General features: G+C 40.3%; 1 protein-coding gene across 1 annotated transcript in view; it reads right to left on the bottom strand.

Annotated features, from left to right (window-relative positions):
• Positions 1-638: 638 nt before the first annotated feature.
• The window catches only part of GRB2 (growth factor receptor bound protein 2), a 53660-nt gene continuing 32599 nt past the window's right edge, over positions 639-21699 (bottom strand). Inside the window, exons 3-6 of the mRNA XM_075518862.1 lie at positions 12945-13042; positions 7047-7169; positions 4340-4508; positions 639-2936 (exon numbers count right to left, since the gene is read on the bottom strand). Coding sequence (XP_075374977.1) covers positions 2751-2936; positions 4340-4508; positions 7047-7169; positions 12945-13042 — 576 coding nt within the window. The 3' untranslated portion in view covers positions 639-2750. The remainder of the gene's footprint in view (positions 2937-4339; positions 4509-7046; positions 7170-12944; positions 13043-21699) is intronic.

Raw genomic sequence — 21699 nt, 5'->3', positions numbered from 1 at the left:
CTCACAGGTAACCTGCAGAGCTGCCTGCACATCTCCTTAGCACAACTGAGCCCTTCTCTTTCTTCAGGCAACAAAAGTAGTAAAGATGTGCAAGGCACTGATGAAGCAGAGCAAAAGCTCCTGCGACAGTCTGAGCCATGGCTGCTGTGCTTACACAAGTCATAGGCCCATCTTCCCCTCTGCCTCCTCTGGAGCAGGCAAGCTGCTCCAGAAATCACTGGTGTATCGTTCTCCATTACTGGCTCCTTGTGACATTACCATCTGTACCACAGGGGCACTTGAGCAGTTCAGTAAAAAGCTTAAGAAAAAAGCAAGGGAAGAAATATTAAAGTGCCATCCTCCCATTCTGCTGATAGATACATGGTCTTCAATCGTGGTAGCAACATGATCACTCCTTTCCCCCCTCCTCACTACCTGTAATGCCACACGTGCCAAGTGACAAGGCTCTCTGGTGACTTAGCTTGAAAGAGTAATGAATTCAGCCAGGCGTGCTGAGATTGAACTATGATGCTAAAGAGTTTGAGTGCTTCAGGCCAGAGCACACCTTACAGCTTTTCCCTCCCATAGCAATTTAATATCCTATAAATTAGGTCGATCAGTTATATTTTGGTCAGTTAACTGAAATAACAGACAGATGCTCAAGTGAAGAATTCAATGTATATTTATTATTCACAGTTAATTACTATCTACCAAATGCTGCTGCAGAGTTAAAGGATTAAGTACATAGGCCTTTTTTATTTAAACACTGATTTTTTTTTTTTAATATATATACACACACAAGACATATGTCTGCAAGGCTGCATGATATACACCAATTCCAAAATAAGGAAACAATCAAATGGTCCAGGTGTAGAATGCCATAGATTCCTTTTCCAATCACTCTACAAAGAAGGAAGAAAGTGAGTGACAGCTAGCAAGGAGAGGGGGAGAAAGTAATACTCTACAGGATAGCTCTCTCTTTCATCTGCTGGAAAATTAAAGTGTAAGGCAGAGTCCATCTCAGGAATAAAACATTTGTAACACTTATTACAAAAAAAGGCACCCTCCAACAAAAGATTGCCTGTTCTCAGGCAGGGCGGGAGATCTCCGCTGCAGTTTTTGGATTCGTTGGTGGGGTGAAGGGTTCCAGCCAAACAGCTGTCAAAAGGAAAAATAATGCAAGTGGAGATTGGCACAGAGAGCGGTGTGGCTTGATTGCTTTCCTTTCCATACAACTTAACGTCACACTGCTCTGGTGGAGGAGCAAATGGCCACAATAAATGCCATCATGGTGTGGGGTGGGGATTACAGTCATCACACAGCCTGCTGTGAATGGGGAGTGGGGTGGGGGGAATCTACTTCAACAGTAACACTGACCTGAGGAGGGAGGAGAAACTGGAGAACAGTGATGCCAACCCCACTTTCCAAGAGCAACACGACTGCAAATACTCCCTATCCAGGCCAAAGAGACAGGCTGATTACATGCATCACATAGAAACATTCACTAATAGCATAAAGTTTTTTCAAGCACTATTTCTTGAGGTTTCTCTGCATTATGAAGTTTTCCATCAAAGGAATGTACATTTTATAGGACATCTCAGGGCTATTATTTCTCAAATTCCCCGCTTAACCCTCCCTCCCCAAAATATTCTTCCTCATTTTCCCTGGTCATAACTTCCCCCTTTCTCTTACTTCTTTTGAGGCTCCTGGTTGCAGCTCCCCACCTCTGAGCAGCCTAAGCTGCCACTTGAATGCCTTGATTTTCTTTTCCTTGGAATAAGGAAAGTTGAACAGTAAGACAAATCTTAAGATTAAAGCTCCATCTCTGTTTGTAGATTTTTTTCAAATGTCCATTGATAAAACCACCCTCCCTTACACCCTTCCCCCAAAAGTATTTATTTACACATAGGCAGAAAAAAACCCTCTGAAAAGCTGTGGACTGTCCTTTTAACTTAAAAAATAATAAAAAAGAAAATAAGGGAAAGGCACTATGGAAAAAATTACAGAATGTGCTCAACCGTACACCTTTAAGAAAAAACAAAAAAGCTGTCAGCACAGCATTAACAGACTTCAGTTGTACATTGGAGTTTCTCAAAGCAGCTCTGACTCAAAAGAAAAACAAAACAAAACAAAACAAAGAGCCACACAATTCTTCTCCCTTCCCCTGCTTGGAAGCTGCTGAGCTTCAGCAGAAAGTGCCAAAGGAGAAGAGACAATAAAAATTCGATTAACACCTCATCTTTCCCAGGCAAGAAGAGCTGAATGTTGAAGGCAAAAGCAGAGACTGATGATTTTTGTTTTTTTTTAAAGGCAGGACTGTGGATTTGGTTCTTCTCTCATGTCCCTTCATGTCAAATGAAGACCGTTTGCAGAGAGAGAAAATACCAGCAGAGTTTCTCCCTTTTCCTTTAACTGCATGGCTAGGACTTTATATGGCATTAAAACTTCATGCACTGATGGACAGAGGAGGAGAGGGAAACAAGAAGAGTGAATGAAAGGGGGTAACCCAGGAGCAGCTGAGGAAATTTGTTATTTTCTTTTTTTTCTTTTTTTCTTTTTTTTTTTTTTTAAAGATAAGTTTTGGTGTGTAAGTTGAACTCTTTCCCCCCCGCCACCCCTGAAGTTCCGTACTGAGTGAAGGAGGATCACCTCACGGTGAAAGGTGACTCAGGTTTTATCGCCGTGTGATTTTAGGTCACTGGCTGCAGTTAGGCTCTGTATGTGTATTTACTGTTTCTCTGGTTTCTTTAAATAATCTCTAATATTTATCTCTAGATGTTCCGGTTCACTGGGGTCACATAGTTGCGTGGAAACATGCCCGTCTGTCCGTGGCAGGCTCCCTTCCACCAGTTGGGGTCAGAATTGTCAAGGACTTGGATAAAGTCTCCACGGCGGAAGCCCAGCTCTCCTTCCTCCTGGGGATCAAAATCAAACAGGGCCTGAACGTATGTTGGTTGCTGAAAGGGGAAAGAGAAAGATACACGAAGTGAGAATCATCCACAGCACTCGAGACATCTGCTCCCTCAGGCAGGAGCTTAACTTACACTAGAGTTTAACAGTAAATATTCGGGCTGTTTCATTTCCCTGCAAGCCAGCTTCCAACATCCGTAACAAGATGCTTGAATACGAAAGTGTAGTCTATAGAAGACTTTAGAAAAATGTCAAGTTTCTGTGAAAGAGCCGAAATAAAGAGAGCAGATGACTCAGATGTTTTCCTAGTATTTTCCAGTCTTCCACAACTTATTGTAAATCCGTACTCTATTGCAATACAACGGTCTTTTTGCTTATTCATCCTGTTTTCACCAACTGACAGCATGAATATTACTGATCTACCTAACACTGTGATACACAAAGTTCCCCCTAAAAACTGGATGTTGGCATTTTACACATTTTCCTTAAAACTCCAGTATCAAGAAATTCCGTCGCAGAGCATTTTGCCTGGTCAGCAAATGCTTCCATTCTTATGGAAAAGCTAACAGTTAATTTAAAATGCATTTGCATTCTTAAAATCATGAGGCTAGGAAGGTATCTTCATGCTTGTCATTTTCAGCCAGCTGTTTTCTCATCCTCTGTTTGTCACTGTCCCGACAGCGCAGAAGCCAGATGTTAATTCAGACAAACTGTAGCAAAGGGTGCCCACGGCACCTGGAGAGCAGTACAAGTTCCACACCCTTTGTCTTCAAGCTAGAACTAGAATGCTGCATTGAGGCAAAAGGATTTATCCAAAATTGACAAAAAATCCAGTTACATGCAACATAAAACATTCTGATTGCCCTGGGAAATGGAACAAAACAAAGAGCTAGATAAATGCAAGCTGCTCTACTGGCACTTAGCAGTAGCTTTTGGTTTCTGTTAACACTGGCTAGATCCAAACCAGCAGGCTAGAGAAGTTCCATATGCTACTACCTGTAACCACCTCTTCAGGAAAGACCAGTACCAAAGCTTCACTGGTTACAGAGGGGTACAGTTCTGGCTATGAACCAGTACAAGTAGAACTATCCTTTCTTACTGTGTCCTAAAACAGGAGTAAACCCATTTTTAAAATCACAGGAATCAGATGATCTTCCTGCAACAGTATCCATAAACATTAAGACAAGCCAAATGTTCAAGCAGCAACAATGACACTTTGCCAGAACTGAAGGGGAGACTAGGGAGTTAGCAGGTAGGCTTTGCACAAATATCCAGCTTATTTCCCAGTATAATTCTGGCTGCGGGATCTAAAGATGATACACTTCCACAGACAAGAAAAATGTCAGTCAGCTTCTCTTCATGCCTATTGATTTACTCTAAGATTCAATCCCACTTCAGACTGTGGTTGCAATAGTCTAAATAGTGCACTCTAAGAGGACACTTCTCTTACCTGTGGCACCTGTTCAATGTCCCGGAGAAATATTTGCTGGTTCCTGGAGACAGATGTGGATCTGTGATAATCTACCAGCTCGTTCAAAGAATTGAACTTCACCACCCAGAGAAAATACTTGCCAGCCCCATCTCTAAGCACCTTGAAGTGCTGCACATCATTTCCAAACCTGGGAAGAAGGAGTGAAGAACACAAAAAAAGCACATTATTAGTCACCGAGTACTCTTCTTCTGGGATCGTCTGGGATCTTCTGGGATCGTACAGAGTTTGGAACTAAAAGGTCCTTCCAGGGTACAGTGAAAACTGTAAGTGGCACTGATAATATAGGTGCCAATTGGCTGCTGTAAAAAAGATGTCTGAAAACCACTTGTTAATTATATTTTACAGAAATCTGTAAATCAGAGAGAGAATCCAAATACTGAATTTATTCTGAAAAAAGTCCTGTGAGCTTCATATATGCTTTTCTTATAATAGGACTTCAGTTTAAAAACCAGCTTTTCAAACCATTCTGAATTTGCAGAAGTTTGAGGTCTTTTGGTCAAGGATTTCTGGTGTCACAACACTCTTTCTCCTGGATTACATGCAATATTTCAACTTTTTATTCTACACAACATCGCCACATAGCTGGCATCCAGTACACGTGCTTTTTGACATATGTATGCAGTCACCTGAGTCATTGAAGACAGTGCAGAGAATACCTCGGACACACACCATGGACTTTGCAGTGCAAGGTCACATTAAAGTAGCTGTACCATGGTGCCTTCTGTTCCATGTTCCCAAATGCAAGATTTCAAAGTCAAACAGTACAAGTGCTTCGGTTTAGCTCTTCACACACAGCAATTTCACAACTGGCTTGAGCCAGTTTAGGTTTGTGCGACTCTTGCTACGATCCTGTACTTCTCACCATCTCAGTCCCTCCCTCACACAGCACCACTGGGTGTGTGTGATATTGCAATATATAAGCACCAGTCCCGTTATAGGTAAATTGCTGGGAAAACACTGCCACAGAGAGGGTAGGATTGTCTCTTTTGGGAGCCAGTCTGGACTTACGCAAAAGACTGTTCTGTAAAACAAAAGGATCTCTCTGGTCCTTCAAAAACAAAGAACAGAAAATGCTCGAAAGGTGATACTGCACATGGAACACAGCAACTCTAATTCTGTGTTAACAATTCTTTCTGACAAATGACGGCATTCAGCTGAAGCTACTTTTCCAACAATTTTACTCTGAATAAAGGGGAACCCCAAAGAGTCCATCAGGATTTTCCAGACAAATGGCACATCAGTTTTTTTCCTTCAGTCTAAAACACTGAAAGCAGGAGACAACTGTTCCCCACTTGGCATGCACAGCTTCTATACGTTGGCTGAAAACATAGACACTATCTTGGCTACAAAGCTAACATGAAACAACTCATGAGTACTGCCTCTGCTCTCCCTTCCTCAACCTGAGAGCTTCTCACCATTTCAAATCCTGCAGATCACTGTTTAGGAAAAAGACTTTTCTAAATTAAACAAACAGAAGAAAAAAAAAAATCAACTGAGACATTACCACCAGATGGCAACACTAAGCTAACAGGCAGGCAGAATTATGCTATTATAACTTTATGTTTCTTAAAGGAATGCGCTTTCTGGAATGAAGCTTCCATTCATGTCTAGTATTCCAGCTCAGATGCTTGTATCCAAGACAGAAATATAAACATCTCTTAAAATCAGTGGCTTTAATCCAGTTTGTTGGCATGGCTCAGTGCTGCTGTACAGGAGGACAAAAATTTGGTTACAGACCAAAGATGACCAGAAAAAAAATAATCCTGCCGAGACAGATCACTCATAGCCACAGAAAATAGAGCAAGCTAGGAATTGTGCATGAATAATCAAAAATTGTTAGGATTCTAATGAAAATCTTGTTCATTTCTGGTAGGAAAGGGGAAGATTACAGAAAATAAAGAAAAAGGGAAAAATCAACTGCTGGGGACAGAATCCCTCCCACCCCCAACCCACATTAAATTACATCACATACCCTTTCAAGTTTCTAATACCTATATTTTACAGTGAATTCAGATGGTCAGGATAGGTAGCATGGTATCTGTAGGCCATGGCTAACTAGCAGAAACTCCTGCTGGTTAACAGCCAGTACTTCTAGCAAGGTTATTAAAGGATGAGAACTGCTCCTCCTCACTTCACTGTTATTAGATGGAGTTTCTCTACCAACATGGAATGCACTTGTGAGAGATAGAAGAGGACTCTGTTTTCACAGCTCCGTGTCCCAGTGCTAGACAACATGAATATCCCCAAAGCATGAGCCAAGCAGACATGAAAAGCATGTTTGGAAGTGTACTACACAAAGAGAGAAGGTAAGACTAATAACTTGTACTGCAGAAGAGGAATGAAGGAGGATGGGAGAGAACACGTACACACTGGGCCCTTTGTGGCTCTAAGGAGGACAAATGGGATCCACAAACAAACCAACAGATAGTGCCTGAGACTACATAAGCCAGACAGCAACATGCCACCAGGTCATCCCTGTAGGCTCATTACAAACCAGAGCATATATGTTTGTTGTATTAAAGAGGGAATAAATATCACTGGAAGAACAGGAATGCTATAGGGCATCTGGAAGATTATTCCTGCTCCTCAGCATTGACAATCACCTGTCCAAATGAGCAGTAGGTGGCCTGATTACCACACATGATTGCTTCTGGGCATTACTTACTTCACTGAGAGGGAGAAGTCCCCAGGAGCACTCTCACTCTCCCTGATGAGGAAGGCACCATCATGTCTCTGTTTGCCTAACATCTCTTCAGCCTTCGCTCGGGGAATCTTTCCAAAAAACCACCTGTGGAGTGAGGAAAAGAAAACAATAGGGATTGTTAAGAATTTTAATCCTTTCATGGAAGAGCCAGACATAGATATTCACACAGAGATGAAACGATTCCTAACAGAAATAACTACACTGCACCTCACTGCCACTCCAATACAGGCTACTGAACCATGCAGCTTTTCACAATGTGTCATCCTGGCAATGAAGCAACCGTGACCTGATAAGCAGGTGCTTGCAATAGCCCTATTCCACCCAATTCAGGAAAGCAGAGATGTAGTAAGAGTGAAATCCTCAAGTTACAGGATTTATTTTCAGAGGTGGAAAAAAAGCCTGCTCAAAATTTAATGCACTATTCACATTGTTTTGCACCCTATTGTATCTGCAGTTTAGCATATAAAACATCACAATGAGAACCTAATGTACACAATTGCTTCACAGCAGAGTCCTGCTTCATAAGACTAAGATGACTACCCTGGGAACTGGCTACAACCTTGGACAAAGTTAAAATGCCTACTGCAGTCTGCACTGATATCTTAGTAATTAGGCCTCATAATGTAAAGTAAAACAGGTTAAATGCCTAGCTCAAGCAAGAAACTCAAAAGTCCCTTCCTCTATCACTAAGGAATAAAGTCTCATGTCTCTACACACAAAGTTTTAATTGTCCAAACTGTATGATGCCATCAACTCAGAGACAACAAAGAAGTCCTGCACTGGTGGCTGGTCACTATTGAACTTCCCTATGATATAGCAGCATTTATTTCACTATTAGTACCCCAAGATAATCAGTGGGGAGTAATTACACAGTCTCCTGTATTACTTATGCCTCCTAAGGAGAAGCCACCCATGCCTCAGTCATGATTTGCAGAGCAGACAATATAGAAAATTTAAGTTATTAAGGATTAAGCACATGTTAAGAAACATCACTATTTTAGCAGGTAGGAATCTTAAAAAAAAAAAAAGAAAGTAGTATTTGCAAAATGCAAGGGAAACACTGGGAGTTCACTCACAGGCTTCTCTTCAGAAACATCACAGCTGTAGAAAGAAGATCCTGCCTATGGATTGACCTGTCCTGCACAAGTGGAAAGTGCATTTTGTATCAAAAACAGTTTCTAGTCTCTTTTAGATCAGGTGGTAAGACATGACTACTTCAGCAGAGATAATAAGTAGCTTCATTCAGCAGCTGGTTGTTCCTGCAGCCTAGAGTCCAATCTCTCTGACCCCTACCAGAGCACTGTGGTCAAAGACAGGTATTGTGTCAGAAAGCTAAGGCAGGTGCCGGGAGTGGAGTTACATGCAGACCAAGTGAGAAAATTCCCCTCAAGGTCTCCCTGCTTCATTGCAGAGGACAGCTGAGCTGGGCGTGCAATTCGGTTCTAGGAAAGATGCTGATAATACTTGTTTCAGTAGCCTATTTTCTTGCTTTCTCCTACAGTCAGGACAATCTAGTAGCTTTCACATAAGCAATCACATGAAATAGCTGCACCATCAAGCCACACCTGAAATTCCTGACAGCTGCACAGAAGTCAAAGCCACCAGCTGCCCACCTCCATGACACCAAGGGTGAACCTGTCTCAGGCAATCAGATCGTTAGCACTGACCAACAGCCCCTGGTCATGGGATTCTTACCCACATTTACATTTGCATCTCCAGACTAATTCAAGATTAAAGGCAAACAAGGGCTGAGTGGTAGGTCACATGGCATGGGAAAAGCAGAACCATCTTCACAACCAAAAAGTACAGCTTTCAGTTCTGAGTAGCAGATCACACAGGATAGAAGCACTTACCACAGCCTATAACCATGGAGATGATTGACCTTAGAGGAGAGCATTTAATAACAAGAGCTCCACTCACAAAGTTTACTTTCTGCACTGATGGTTTTGGTGCAGCAAAAAGACAGAAGTTGCAGAACCCTGCCTGAAACAGTCATTCTTAAGAGAAGTTGAAGATTTCATGAAATCACAAAAGTCACCAGATCTAAGAAGAAGCTATCTTTAGAGGTGAAGGAGGACCCAATTACTTGATTACCAGACTCTCCAGCTACTGGCAGCCCTCGCTCCTCACTGGCTGTCTTCAGTATCTGCTCACCATACGAGGCTACACAAAAACACATCCCCATATTATATCAAGGATGATGAGTCCACAGATGTATTTATACTACATGCAATATATTAAATAAAACAACTCTAGGACATCCCCCTTATAAAAGGAGTATTCACTCCATTTAGCTATGCAGCTCTTATTATGAAAAGCATTTTGGCACTGAAAATGATACATCGTGTTTACAAACTTGGTTTCCACGATCACCTAGACATATTTTACTTGCTTCCAAGTCCTGTTGTGTACTTTTTATCCCCTGCTTCTCCCACAACCATCCTATTTCCAGTGATAAAGAATTTCATGGCATTTAGTACTTTCCTGGTGGTTTAGCACCTGCGCTGCTTCTTGGTACCCAAGGTGGTGGCAGAGACAGCAGAAGGAGCATCTACCTGTCTCTCACTACACTCTGCTCCCTTCAAAAATCAACCCAGAGAAACCATTATGTCAAACTCCTTCAGAATTCAAAGGCCGTGTTTTGTTTCCTGGGCTTTTGGCACAATTGTCAGAAAGATAAGGAAGTCTTGAATTTTGCCTCTGCCAAATGTTACGTAAAGCAAGCTTGCTATTATGATTTTAGATATCTTGCCATAGTTCTTGTTTACAAAATGTTTTACTTCTGTTTAGTTCTCAAATAATTCTAAATTACTCGCATGTGACTTGGAAATGAAAGCCTCATCTTAAAAAAAACCCAAACCACTTCACCCACCTCTGTAAAACAGAAGGAAAGCCCAAAAGAGCTCAACAGAACTTCTATAATCCTTTCTGAAGCCTCAGAAGTATACCCTATTTTTCCCCTAAATTTTACTGAATCACTACAAAGTGGAAGTGTACAATTCGATTAAAGGAAGTAACACTTCCAAAGTAACAATATCAAATTCTTAAAGTTTTCTGCCAGCTGTTTCTAAGGCACTTTACTTTAAATGGACTAAAAATCTTTCACAATTCTTGAACTCCCTTGCAGTTTTATGACTTCACTACCACTTTAGCCTGAGTAAAAGCAGCTTGAACTCTAAATATAAAAAAAGATGAAAAAACCCCACAGATGAAAGAAACAAAAGAAAGTTATTTTGAAGGACTAGTGTCTACTTAAGAACACACTTGTAAAGCATCAGAAGTGTTGTGCACATATGAATCTTTGCTACAGAATGATTGAAAAAATTAACAAAAATCACAGCACGCCCAAGAGAATTACCCCAAAGAAACTGACCACAACATTCCCACAGCTTCCCTGCTGAATGGCTAAGCTTGATAACACTTGTCTCCAACTAGCTTTGTAACATAGGTGAAACTCATCCAGTCAGCACTGCAAAACTAAATCCAGGCATTACTGCCGATGCTGCACAGCTAGAGGGAGATGCACTGATTGGTACCACACAAAGTTCACATTGCATTTAGGCTCATTTCAATTGGTAGTTTGGCAATTCTTTTGGCTTTACTTCGCACAACCATTTAGCTTGGCCGATTTCCTCCACATAAGTTACAATACTCCAAAGTAAGACTTCAGCATTATCTTCAAGAAAAGCTGATTACAAACACTTGAGATACACACACCATGAGGCTGATCCAGGCTGTTTCATAAACAGCAAACTCCCCCCCTGCCTCCTTAAAGAAAGGAAGGTAGTCCTGCCACTCAACTGCACTGTTGTGCCTTCACAGGAAGCCTCCCTGCCCAGTTTCCTGCAGCTCTTCTCTGAGTATCATGCCTATGTCTACATCTTTGCTTTGTTAATTGATGTGGCAATTTGGATTAACCCTTCAGAACCCAGGTGACTCAGCTGGTGACTGATGCACACCACATTTTCCTTTCAGCTTCATTTGCTAGTAGTTACAAAGCAAACAGAAAGATTTGCAAAATACAAGCAAGAAAAACCACTGCATTTAAGACTAGCTATGGGGCTAGAGGACTTAAGTCTCAGATCCTAGGACAGGATTTAAAGCCACTTCAGTTGCTTTCTTTCCAAATCCTCTTCAAAGCTCTCATGCCACCTTCTCACAACACAGTTTGATACTAGTCTGAGAAAAGGAACATTCTCTTTCTCACACCTGGTCAGCTGTCTGCAATTTGCTTTTTGTATGACCTGCTGGACTACTTAGAGAGCTCTGCATTATGGCTAAGCTAACATTACACTAAAAAACCTTTTGCATAATTTCCCAGGGTTGTTAATGCACTAGTTAAGACTCCCAGCATTGCTGACACATGGAGCTAACTCCATCCAGCTGCCATCAGCATTTTAAACATCTTCATAAAAGGTCAAATTAACTATACTTAAAAAACACTACCAAATTCACTCACTTGCAGGCTCAACGTTGTTCATTCCCCTTTGATATCAAAAAGCGAAAACCTGACAGTTCTATCCCTCTAAAACAAAATACTATGGATAATTACAGAACAAACTGATCATCATCACAGGAGACATCACTGCAGTATAACTCAAATGCCTGCAACACTGTTATGTGAAGATGTATGATGATTAAAATCAATGAGAGAGAGAAATTTCAATGCACATTTGGAATCCCCAGTGGACTAGCACGATCTGGGTAAACTAGACATGTTACTGCAGCAGACAAGGCTCTAAACAATTTCAGAATTTTCCTGTGCATCCTTGCTTCACTTCCCACTTGGCTGCACTAAAGCAGTATACCTCCTCTCCTTCTTGGGACATAGTCCCTCAAAAGCTTCCTTCTGCTATTTCAAAAAAGCCCTTAGAAAAATAATTCTTGATTGGATTTAACTGCAATATCTTCATGATATAATTACAGCCAACAATTAACAAATCAATCATCAGTTTTTGTGGGCAACTGAACCACTACAGCTCCTTCTAAAAACCCCGATTACAGGTTCTGCTGCTGCTTCCTAAACCTTCTCTCCCTTTTGAATCTGTTACCAAGAGCTTGCTGTTTTCTTGTTCAGCTGTTGAAGGATCTCAAAGGTTGGCGGAACCAGACTTTACAAGACAGAAGAAATACATGAACTGATACAAAGAAAAACCCAGTCATGAAACGCTACTGTTTTCATATGCTTGATTCTTTATAGATATAAAAGTTCAAAGTAGTTATTCAAATACAGTTCTCTGGAGCTACAAATCAATGCAACTATACTTGCATAACGGTACACACTCTTTGAGGTTGGCCTGTTTTGCAGGGAAGGTGTTGAACCAGATGAATGTTAGAGGTCCTGTCCAACCTAAATTATTCTGTGATTCTATATTCAGGATGTGACATAGACATACTAAGAGTTCAGCTCCAAATATCCTTAAATATTTTTCTGTTGAGCTCTGAATGCCACAATTTTTACTCTTATCTGCTATGCTAAGTAAAATAGAGAATCATCACAGGAACACAGTCACTCTTTTTCCTGGGGCAGTGGTGGTGACAACTCTCTACTAAAGCGTTTTCTGCTGTTTTAGGCCTGCTACCCCCAAGGTCAGTCTGTCTGACCCTACAGGAAAACACCAGAGCAACCACCAGAAAAGCTTCCAAAATATCCTGCTACATAGCCAGCTGTGAAATGAGTAACAGTGCAGAACACTGCAAGTTGCAGCCAGGGATACAACTCAATAGCCATCCTTTATCTATCCATACATTTTGGTAGATCTGGTAAGGTATGCTTTGCAAAGTACAGCAAACCTCCCTTCTGTTTGAGAGCATGCACAAAGTAAGATCAAGGGAGCCTGTTACGAAAGCTCTACTTACGGATGTGGTTTCATTTCTATGTAGTTCTTGGGAATGAAGCCGTCTTTTCCATTGAGTTCTGCCTTGTACCAATTCTGATCGCATTCTTCATTCAAAACCTGAAGGAAATAAAAAAAAAAAAGCTTACCACATTTCAAGACAGCAAAACTGATGAAGGTACTAGCTTATTCTTCCCATTCTTGTTTCAAAGACTGCTGTTGTAAGATGAACCTATAAAAAAAATGGTGCTAGTCATCCTGCTCCACTGCATCTCATGAGCTTTCAGAACTGTGGTGAACAAAAAGCTGGATGAGTAATTCAAAACAGCAAAGGATTTTAGTGCCAAAACCCCATGCTTTGGTAAGAAAGTCACTGTTAAGTCCACAGGTACTTTTAACAACATAACTAGACTGAGATCTGTGCCAAAGATTAAGTTGGCTGTCATCACCAAAAAATTCTGTCCAAGATCTGCAAGCCAAGAAATTCTGATTCTTTATGACTTCTAATGACCACTTTTTCCTGACTTCAGCTGACAAACCTGATGCTTTCAGCATAAACGTGACTTCATCCAGCTTTTCTGCATTTGCACTGGTTGCACACTGGGTATGTTAAAGATTCTAGGCAACATCTATATTATAGAGAATTTTACAAAAAAAACATTAGCACAGGCCCAGCTGCAGCTACAACTGGCAGCTTCAGCTGGTTTTGCTGATACAAGTTAAAACCAGGTTAAATCAGATGGCAGAAACAGTGACTTGCCTGTTGAGCATTTTTTATGTTAATAAAGCAAGTTAAACACATACAAACACAGCAAGTGTAGATCAACAAAGTTTCTTTTTTTTTTTTTTAAGGGATACTTTTCTTGCTATAACTTTATTCTAAAATGAATGAAAGATCAGGAGTCACAAGAGAGGAGCCACATGAATAAGTAGCTTTAAAAAGCACAAATTGATACTTCAAAGCATGCTTGCTCTAAAAACTTCGGTGCTTTATTTTTCATTGAATTTCCGTCAACTGGTGCAGCACAATAGGCAAGTCTGATACGCTGACCGAAAGTAGTCTCTTGAATAAAGTAGTATTATGTTCTGTAAATAAAGCTACGTATAGGTTGAAACTACCTTGTCTCAAAAAGATTTTATTTGGTGTTGGAAGTAAACATTGCACAGAACCTGCCCCCCTTTAAAATTAAGCACCACAACAACACTTTTCCCCAAGCACTTTCATTCCTTCTCAGTTTTCTGAGGTTCTTTAACTTTGTGATAATGGCCAACAAAAAGCTGGATCTGAGTTAAAGAAAAAAAAAAAGAAACAAAAGAAAGATATACTTAAAGCCTCAAGTCACAAAAGTATCACATGATTAGCACTGCCTGAATGCAGGAAGATGAGGAAATGCAAAGAGAAAGACAACATGAACGCAGATCCAGAGATCACAAACTACATACACACACAGCTATGGTGAAGATATCCACCAAAAAACCCAAAATCTTCATAAGCAATTATTGCCATTTCTGACTTTTTTTTTTTTTTGCTATCTCATTATGTTTCTTTTTTGGAAGGATGATGAGAGGAAATTAGAAAAAAAAAGGGAAAGCAGACAAGAATTTGCAAGTGCAGACCTTAAAGTTCTTATGGCTGATGGGAGTGCTTCAGAAAATTAAACTCTAAAGATCAGTGTTTGCTGCCTTTCAAAAATACATGACATATCAATGCTCTAATCTGTCTCATTGCTGACTACTACATATAAAAGAGAAAAACCTCAACAATGAAATGAAATCCGGTAAAGCAAAAAGAGAACAGAACCTGAATCTCCTCAGTGAATTACAGTGGGTAATAGCTACCTGCCTGTTCCTTAACTCCCAACTGAAGAGGCTGATGGTAGGATGTACATCCCCCAGGTGCCAGCACTTCCACTGGGGAACCAGCACAGTACCAGGGCCACATCTACAGAACTTCAGCTAAGCAAAGATATGCATCTTTACGGCCCATTTCAGGATATTTTCAGTTGAAGAGACTTTAATACTTAAAAGATCCTAAGTACTTTTATATGGATAAAAATATTCAAGCTCTCTTTTGTGCAGTTACTACTGTGGACTTCCATTTATTTATTTACAAGCATTGTTTTAGCATACATTACAGTTCAGTCATTTGGCAGGCATAATCTGACCACAGGTCATGAGCAGTTCAAGTGTGGCTCTGTTACAGGCTCTGAGGTAAAAGCTTGCACATGGAGAGTTGATGCAGATCAGCTGATGTCTGCTGAATTGTCTTTAAGCAATAAAATGCTCACATCTCTCACAACCACTGTACTGACTGCACAAGAACATTCTGTGCAGAAACTGATTCAACTCCAGAATATGAAATACAGGCAGATGACACCAGCAGGCAGCCCTGCGATACTGAGCAGGGGAGATGGAGGTTAAAAACAGGTATGTAAAAAAGTGAATTGCATAGAGACTAGGGAGACAGAGGGCACAGGTTGAAGCCCAGATCTACAACTCAGTCATGCAAAGATTTTGCCACATAGCTTGAATGACCAGGAAGTTTGGTGGTTATATACCTCAGCTGCCACCACTAGAGTAATTTACAATACAATAGAACACAAACATGACACATTTTGATGTGATTTCTAATAAGCCAAATCTTATGCAATAGTGTGCATTCCTTTATCAAAGATAGCACAGATCAAACCTTTGATAAGACTGTGTACTACAAATGCATTTCATTACCATCAGAGAGCAGTTAAGGAATATGGCAGCCTGTTCTTTTTCCAAGAATAAAGAAAATGGGTAAATTGTAGCTTCATAGGAAGGACACTACCACACATTTGCGCTTTTGGCAGTAGGTATTAAAAATTATCAGAAATTCTAATGCCCAAATGTAAATTATTTTAATGAGTTTTATCTTGCTCTGAAGATATGCTAATAGATTTGGAGGAGCCAAATCACATAGGGCTTGGGGTACTCATTAATGCCTGGCCTGAAACCAAATGCCAGTGAGAGAGCATTGCTGAGGCACGCATTAAGCTTTGTGATCAGAAAAAAAATAGCTGGATAAAAGGCATAGTAAGGTGAATTGCCTACGCATATGCATGTACAACCTGTTCGGGGGACTTCTGCTGTAATAATGGACCCTCCACAGCTCCCCCCCTTCAGTGGCTTTGTTTGCTCCAAGGATTTTTTCCTGCTTCACACCCAAACTGATGTATCTTCATAGCCAGTTGCCCTTTCTAGGATCATTTTAACTAGCTGTCACAGCTCCATTCACACCCTGGCTGACAGCCAAACTATCCATGCCCTATATTATATACCAAAGAGTTTATACACACACAGTCACCCTGTAAACACCTGTTTTCCCTTTCCAGGTCCTTCAGTGTGCACTCTTCCAGAGGCAACAGAATGTACTGTTTTCTTTACAAAGGTCCACGTTCATGTGTCATTTCAAGAGGAGTCACCTCCATAACACCAATATCTACAAAATCATTTTTTCTGACAGTGTCTCAAGTAGACACCACTGGAGCTGCTCCCAATGCTTAGTCAAGCAAAAGTGACTTGTACTGAAGTACCTTAAATTCAGGACAACTTTGCAGTCACGTGCACAAGGCTGGAATTCTGGTGGCTGCTATGAAGTTATGTAGCTATTATTATGACAACTGCAGAACGGTCATGTAAAATTTCAGCTTTCCAAAAAACTTATGCCACTAACATCCATTAGTGAAATACAACTAAAAAGTAAGTCGGGAACACACACAAGAACGCTCTGCACCTGTGTATCTGGCTTAGACGTTTACATCTGACATTGCTCTCTTTTCTTTTAAATCGTAAACGCACTGAAATGAAAGAAATGACTTTAAGTAATTAAACCATTTTGCTGTAAACATTTTAAGAAAAGCATCCACTAAATCCATCTATCCCATACCTCCAACTGGCCTCCAAGTGATTTCCAGATAATAATTAAGATTAAAATTTATCATCTGGATACTTAAAAATCAGTGTTATGCCTCTAAGAAAAATAAAGATTCTTAACTGAAGTATGGTAAGATTTTCCCAGACTTACCAGAGCTATAAAATTTACTCTAAGTACTGCAGGTATCACTGGATTTTGCTTTGAAAATTTCCCCAAGTACAAATAAATACAGATAAATTAAGCAACAAAAAAGATTCACTGCTCTAAACAGAGACAGCCTTCAGAGTCTGCAAAAAATCTAACAGGCACAAACACTTACTCATCTCAACAACTGTTAAAAACTGCTCCTCTTTGTATAGGTCAAAATATAAAGCATTCCTTTGCAGCCAATCCCCTTGTCTGCTATAGATCTAATCAAGTCTATGCCAGAGTGACTCTTCCTTTCACACTGGGGCATCTGTCCCTGAGAGGAGGAAGAAGGAAGGATATTTTTATCCACTACATTTGAACACATACTGCCATGTGATGTCCTCAGTCTGTAGTCAGCCCTGTTTTACAGTAATAGTGGCTCAACTGCTGCCCGTCAGTTTCCCAGTTTGATAATAGATCTCTTATCAACAAAAGCCCATCTGTTCCCATGGAAATGGAGAAGAAGCACTGCTGAAGAGCTGCACAACAAGGCAGTTCCCAAGTTTTAGCTGGAACAGTTCACACACAGCAAGCATCCCCGGTCATTTCCAATTCCATACCTAGTGAATATTTCTAAGCACAGCTTTTCCACCTTTGTAAATTGTTGCACAGCAGTCTTGATCCTCTCAAAACCAAACAACTTTCAGGAATGCGCAGGCACTAAACTGGAACATAACAAGCAGATCTGGCATCTCAGCTCTCAAGCTGACTCCCATATGCAAACATGAAACTAAACATAAGGCCTCAAGCATACTTATGTGCTTCCAAATTTAGCCAAATCCATCAGAATGCTTGGGTTTTGGAGAGACAAAACCCAAAAAATTTGTTCAGGGAGGGCTCAGTTTTGGCTGAACCTCCTCTTTTCCCTGAACTGTAAGGTTTTGGGATTCTTGCTGTGCTAACTGAAACAGAAGGTAACAACAACTGCTCAAGTACAACCTGTTAGCTGCCAACGTGGTTTTTCTCGACAAAGTTGTGCTGACACTGTCACAAAGAAAACAATGCAGTATATTAAAACCACTCCCAAAGTCTCAGGAATCCAAGGAAAGTGCTCGTGACACTCAAACTAGGGCAGGAATTAAAATTTAAAAAGTGAACAAATGATTCAAAGGCAGCAATGCTGCAACTGAATTTTTAAGCCCGGAAATTACTCGTGCCAGGGTGGAATGGTGGTTGGAAGGACAGTTCTCACCCTCCGCAGAGGTGCTTTAACACAGCTTTTCATTTCAGAGAAAAAAGGCTCCTTTTCTGCTCCAAGAAGAGAGGTACGAACTAGCTACAAAACCAGCAAGCACCCACTGCTTCAAGGGAAGCTACACCTGGATTCAACTGAGCAAGTTCAACACAGTCCATTATATAGCATTTTTCTTCCCCACAAACTTACTGCAAATGGCACCACAGGACATTCAAATTCATCTCTTCAGGGTTTTGCAGAAGACAGCCCAAGACGTGGCCTAGTAACCTGCAGCTCCCTGCCTCATCCTCATGTTGCACAAAATCCCCTGAACGAATGAAGCCTCCTCACTCTGGCTGCCTAACGCGATGGCGGCTGTACGGAGGAAATGGCATCTTAAGGAAACCTAGGGTAATCTGCACATCAAAATGGCACTGTAATTCAGGTCAAACCAAATCAGAATTTTTCTTTTCCTGGTTTACTCATCGTGACACACAGTACAGTTAATTTTAACTTCAAACACTCAACACAAAAAGACACATTAGACCATTAAGGTGACTAGCTCAAGAGCACATAACTACTAAAATATTTTAGGCTTTTCCTTAAATTCAATTTATCATAATCACACATAGGAAATGCAAAACATCCACATTTTTCAGATCAAAGCCTAAGCACCATGTTTGGACATGCTTTAAGATTGTGAATACTTGCTCTCTAGGCAGATACAAAAAGCTGTGAAAACGCTAACAACCACTGAGGCAAGCGTTACTGGAAACAGCCAGAGAAAGACTGTTTCTTAACTCAGTGGAGTTTCTTAAACTCCACTCAACTACCAAGTATGTACCTAAGTAATACAATAGATTGTAATATAATGCAATAATGTGTTATGGATACAGCTTTTCATTCTCACTCTCACTCCAATTCTCATTATCACTATAGAAACACTTCTTCCACCCTTATCTTTTCAAAGGCACAAAACCAGCACAAAATACAAACTAAAAAAAAATAAAATTCAGAAAGTCTTCCCACCACAACAAATACAAAGTACAAGGGCTGTTCTTCCCCACTCCTGAAGCGGTACTTTTGACAGAAGCCTTATCTGAAGTGACGACTGCTACTTCAACACAGCACACACTGACTTTTCACATTGACAGCATTTACCACAGCAGGCCAAGCAGCTGAAAGCAGGAACCAAGGAGAGCAAATTTGGAAGCTGTTCAAATCAAAAGGCTAGTGTCTGGGTCACACAGTGCTGTCTTTTGACATATTTTCTTCTTAAAGAAACTAAGTTATTTCCATTCATCTTGAAGGAACCTGAAAACTAGTCCAAAGTAAAATACAAGACAAAGTTGAGAGACAACAAACCAAAAATGATTATGAAAGTCACAGGACACAGCCACTCTAGGATCTAAGCTTCTCTTTCCAAACTGTAAAATAATATTGTCCTCCAAGTCTATTGCACAAATCTACTCACCACTGAAGGTTCATTCCATATAAACATTTATAGGTAAATGCAGTATGCCCCTAACCTTCAGAAAGGGTTGATGGGGAGAAGTAGCTGGGTAAGATTACAGGAAACAATGTTACTTTTAACTACATGAGATAAGGCAAGTTGCCATTACAATTCCACGAAGTATTTCACCATGCAAAACTCCAGATAGAGAGATACACAAAGGTTCAAGAAATCCATAGTAGCACTGGCTGGCAAGTACAGTAAAGTATGTTGTAACAAAGCAAAGTCTAAAGAGAGGAATGTAGCTAGGAATTAGCATTCAAGCTTTAACTTCAAAACCACCTTTTTTTTTTTTTTTTTTTTAGGTGACACCAGAATACTTGAGGCAACTTTAAGTTAGCTGAGGTACAATCAAGTCTAGCCACAAGGACAGAACTCGGCACAGACTAACTTACCCTGCCTCTCAGGCCTTGCAAGTCTTGTACTACTACTTCCCCTCTGGCAAAAGGCTTCAATTACGAAGACTTACTTACTTATTTAAGATAATAGGAGAAAGAGAGAAAGAAGTAAAAAAAGAATAATCTAGACAACAATTATCTTTCCCTATGGCTCACCTTTTTTGGTTTATGTGACACAAAGAGATGGGAGGAAAAAAACCCAGTATTTTAAAGTATATTGTAGTGACCTCCAAAATGTCTAACGGAGATCCTGGAAGGAGTCAATAAAGCTCAAGGAACTTTGCCACCGGTTCCTTCAATGAAGTTTCCTTCCGTGTAGGAAGTTTCCACAAACACATACAGGTAAAATTATAACAAATTCACCAGTTCTGCCTACGTTGCTTGTGACAGATAGCGAGATGTCAGCTTCAGTGATTACAGGATTCTCTTCAAATTACTATTACCACTTGTATAAAGGTTAAGCTATAGATACCACAAATCACGTATTTTCAAGAAGAAGGTTGATGCAAAATCTCCATTATAGAAAGAATGGTAGCCTGCAGTAAAAATCAGTATTGGTGATTTTAGAACCCAAACAAAAGAGCTAGAAGTAGCTATACAGAGCTACTCTTCACAGAGCTAGAAGTAGCTATAGCTAGTGTTCCAATTAGGCTTCCCTCATCTAAAAGACCTGCAAGTGTTTCAGTAACAGCAGGGAGTCTTTCAGAAGTGAGATTCATTTTATGTTCAGCAATTTCTGTGGTGCTTAAGTGAACACTAATTCTGATGAACTTCGTAACATAAGGAAGACTGTTCAACATTTGGATGTTGCAAAGAATGCACCATCTCATTTCAGTGCTTGATCAAAATGGAGTGCAAAAAAGTAAAAAGATTGTTATCACAGCCTAAGCTCCACAGCTTGGCTTGCACATGTAGAGAGTAGAATGCTATGGGATTCACAAGAACAGTTTCTTAAAAAGAGGAAGGGGAGTGTTGTTTTTCCCTAACAGACCAAGGGTTAGTTTACAGTGACTAAAGACTAGGACCAGCCGCCTTTTATAACTAGCTGTAGTGCTCAGGATGTTATCACGGAAACAGAAGACAAAACATCCTTCCTTAATCTCAAACCCAATCCACATTGTATTTGGAAGCATTGAAGAGCACAGCATTTTGTCAGTTTTCTGTTGTGCAGTGTGGATTAGTTTACTCAGGTACTACTGGGGATGGTAATTTGCTTGCAAATTAGTGTCTTTCCTCATTGAGTTTTTATTTAAAAAGCAAACAGATTAGCACTGTTTAATTTAGGTTTAAGCAGGGTCACAAAAGAATAACCATCAGTGAAGCACACAAATTGAAGAACAGGTCAAGCTCTGAAGCCTAGAGAGCTCTATGCCATCCTCCCCCCTTTTCTACTGAGGAAAGAAAATAGCCTTGAATTCTGAGTAAAAACCTGCTCTATTTGGGAAAGGTTCAAAATCCAAAACCACACCCCAAAATAAGCCAAATGCATATATGCACATCTGTATATAAAGAACAGAGTATACATTGCCTTAAGCATCTAAATAAGCCCTCAATTTTGAGAAGAAAAATTCTCAAAGAACTACTTTTACATAGCGGTCA

The sequence above is a fragment of the Mycteria americana genome, chromosome 16 (assembly GCF_035582795.1).
Source record: "Mycteria americana isolate JAX WOST 10 ecotype Jacksonville Zoo and Gardens chromosome 16, USCA_MyAme_1.0, whole genome shotgun sequence".
Lineage (NCBI taxonomy): Eukaryota > Metazoa > Chordata > Aves > Ciconiiformes > Ciconiidae > Mycteria > Mycteria americana.
The sequence above is the reverse complement of the archived record's forward strand: the minus strand, read 5'-3'. Positions and strand labels throughout refer to the sequence as shown.